This window comes from Pinus tabuliformis, chromosome 9 (genome assembly GCF_031772625.1).
Source record: "Pinus tabuliformis cultivar Carrire ecotype Pingquan chromosome 9, CPIR1, whole genome shotgun sequence".
In the NCBI taxonomy this organism is placed as follows: Eukaryota; Viridiplantae; Streptophyta; class Pinopsida; order Pinales; family Pinaceae; genus Pinus; species Pinus tabuliformis.
The window spans coordinates 235,392,573-235,395,865 of record NC_142307.1 but is presented as its reverse complement, the minus strand read 5'-3'; the positions used below and the strand labels follow the sequence as shown (position 1 = coordinate 235,395,865).

At 38.1% G+C, this 3,293-nt stretch overlaps 1 protein-coding gene across 1 annotated transcript; it reads left to right on the top strand.

Annotated features, from left to right (window-relative positions):
• Positions 1-327: 327 nt before the first annotated feature.
• Positions 328-3,006, top strand: LOC149148055 (cytochrome P450 709B1-like). The gene is made up of 5 exons (XM_089444045.1): positions 328-748; positions 949-1,172; positions 1,573-1,823; positions 2,087-2,477; positions 2,575-3,006. Exons 1-5 carry the CDS (start codon positions 457-459, stop codon positions 3,004-3,006), a joined length of 1,590 nt encoding a protein of 529 aa, XP_089300171.1. The 5' UTR covers positions 328-456.
• Positions 3,007-3,293: the final 287 nt, after the last annotated feature.

Below are 3,293 nucleotides of genomic sequence, written 5' to 3'. Positions count from 1 at the left end.
TTTTTAATGACTCGTCTCTCAAACGAGGGACATGGAATGACAATTATGGGCAAATTGTTCCACTTTTCTGACAGGAAGACCGTCAGTTTTATACACTGTTATAATTGGATATTTTATTTTTTAATGACTGGTCTTCTATACACTATTACAATTGGATATTTTATTTTTTAATGAATGTTCTTCTCGAAGGAGGGACATGGAATGACAATTATGGGCAAATTGTTCCACTTTTCTGATAGGAAGACTGTCAGTTTTATATACACTATTTGTAATTAGCAAGTTGAGGCTACCGTTTAGAACACGTGGGTTATCAGTGTGGCACTTTAGAGTAGATTGCAAGTCAGCGGTCTGGTGCACTTTTGGGTCTATAAATATAAATTTAAAGTGTCTTTCATCGATACAGAGAACTATAGGTACTAGCCCTGTAATAGTACAGAGTAGTTGTGTGAGGTTTTGATGATGGATATTGAGATTAAGAGCAGTGTTGAGGCATGGGTTGCTATTTTAGTTGTTTTGTTTGGGATCTTACTGGTTAACCTTTTTAGAGACCTCATATGGAAGCCCTATGGATTTGAAAAAGCTTATACAGACCAAGGAATAAGAGGTCGGCCTTACCGGATACTCATTGGGAGCGGGTCAGAGCAGAGGAAGCTGAGCAGGGAGGCTCATGCACAGCCTATGCAGAATATTTCTCATGATATTGTTCCTATAGTCCTGCCACACTACCATAAGTGGTGTCAAATATATGGTTCTCTAATTTATTCATTCTCTTTTCCTTAGAGACTTCTTTTACTTTCATATGTTGCTCTGCTAGTTATTGGCCTGCTAGAATCTACAACATATACTTGCTGCTAGTCGTTTGGAGTTTTGCAATAGTGTCAAGGTTGACACAGGTATTGCTAAACAGTTTGAAATCGATGTTTGATTGGGTAATTTGTTTGTCTTCAGGAGATACCTTTTTCTACTGGTATGGAATCCGTTCAATCCTCTACATTGCAGAACCAGAACTAATGAAAGAAGTTCTATCAAACAAGTTCGGGCACTATGAGAAGCGGACACTCAGGCCTCTTATACTGGCTCTGCTCGGTCAGGGACTGGCCACCATAAAGGGATTGAAGTGGGTTCACCACAGGAGGATTGTAAACCCTGCCTTCAATATTGATAAACTTAAGGTTTGGACTCTTGAAACGTCCTGCAAACACAGTAGCAGTATAATAAGATTTGATAATGGATTGAAGATTTTGGCAATAGAGAATCACCTTATATGTTTAGGATTATTGAACATAGGTATGTTGGTCAGATCTTGCAGGCCACCATGAGAACGTGGTGTCTAATAAGGACGGAGTTAAGAAATCTAAAATTGACTGAAACTGAAAAGACTTATCAATTGGAGAACATTTTATACATGGCCATTTGATATCTTATTTTTAAGTGTTTTCCTCTAGCCTGTCAAATTACATTTTTTATGCTGTGAATTTGCCCATCTCTACTAACCAAGGATTTGCATTAGCTAGACTGTTTGTTAGAGATTCTCTGAGCGTTGGAGCCTTATATAGTTCAAATGAATGACAGACAATGGTGAAGAGAATGGCTGGTTGCACTTCAACCATGCTCAATAATTGGCAAGAGATGGTGGCTCAGGCAGACTCTCATGGCAAAGAAATTGATGTTCATAAAGAATTTATAGCACTAACAGCAGATATCATATCCCATACTGCGTTCGGTAGCAGTTTCAATGAAGGAAAAGAAGTATTTCAATTGCAGAGAGAATTAAAAAAAATGGCTTTTGAAGCTGAACATTCTATCTTCATCCCTGGAAGCCAGTAATTACAATATATTTATCTTTGAATTATATAGTTTTGCATGTGACTGCAAGTTCATGTGTACTTTTGCTTATGTCTTCTTTTAACATTCTTTGGGTGCTGCTCTTTTATGGGTCAGTGCCATAATCCTTAGATCTCTTACTTTTGCACAAGGGTCTACCAAGTGGTACACTTAGTCAATAGAGCTTTCGCACAAGTATAATGCTTCTTAGTACTTATAATTAAGGATTGTGGACTGACATTCGGTGGGTTTGTTTTTTCAGATATATTCCTACAAGCAAGAACAGGTATGCATGGCAGATTGATAGAAGGATTAGAGAAATCCTAAATTCTATAATTCAAAGAAGGTTGGAGCCCAGAACAACAGTAACCAGTCAGGTTGACTATGGAAATGACCTTCTTGGAATCATGATGGCTGCCAACAAGAAGGAATTGGGTGGCATTCAAAGAAATCTAACGTTAAGTATGGATGAAATTATGGATGAATGCAAACTATTTTTCTTTGCAGGCCATGAGACATCTTCCAATCTGTTAACCTGGACAGTATTCTTGCTTGCAATAAACCTGGATTGGCAGGAAATATTAAGAAAAGAAGTTAACAGTATTTGTGGCACGGGCATACCAGATGCAGACATGCTTAGCAGGATGAAATCAGTATGTATTCCATCACTTTTCTCATTCGATTTGTTGATTATTTCTCATTTAAGGTAGCCTAGTGACTGTTGTCTGTTTTTTTTTTCCTGGCTGGCAGATGACTATGGTGTTAAATGAATCTCTACGGCTATACCCACCTGCGCATTCGATAGTAAGAGAAGCATACAAGGAGATGAAGCTCGGCCCGTTTTCACTTCCAAAAGGCGCACTCTTGAGTTTCTCAATTTTGGGAGTGCATCACAGTGAGAAGTATTGGGGGCCAGATGCAAACATGTTTAAGCCCGAAAGATTTGCAGATGGTCCTTCAAAGGCAGCTACTGACCCGAATGCCTTTTTACCATTTTCAATGGGTCCAAGAACATGTATTGGCCAAAACTTTGCCATGTTGGAGGCCAAGACTGTGTTAGCTATGATTTTGCAGAGATTCTCATTCAGTCTTTCACCTGCATACAGGCATGCTCCCATCGCTATACTTACCATACAGCCTCAACATGGCATGCAGATCATATTTAAACGTATCCAAGTGTAAACATAATGATTCCTTCATGTCGTATCACTAGATGCTTATGTAGCAAACCAATACTCCCATAGACATTTCAAAACCGCGTACCCAAATATGGAGGACATGACCTTTTGCTGTTCCATTTTTTCCCTTTCCATGGTTATTTGATATAGAAATTCCATGACCTTTTGCTGTTCCATTTTTTCCCTTTCCATGGTTATTTGATATGTAATTTCTAGTGGTGCTTTTTTAAGTTCATTCAGTTTTAGTGGTGCATTTTTTATTTTTATTATTATTATTTATTATTATTATGT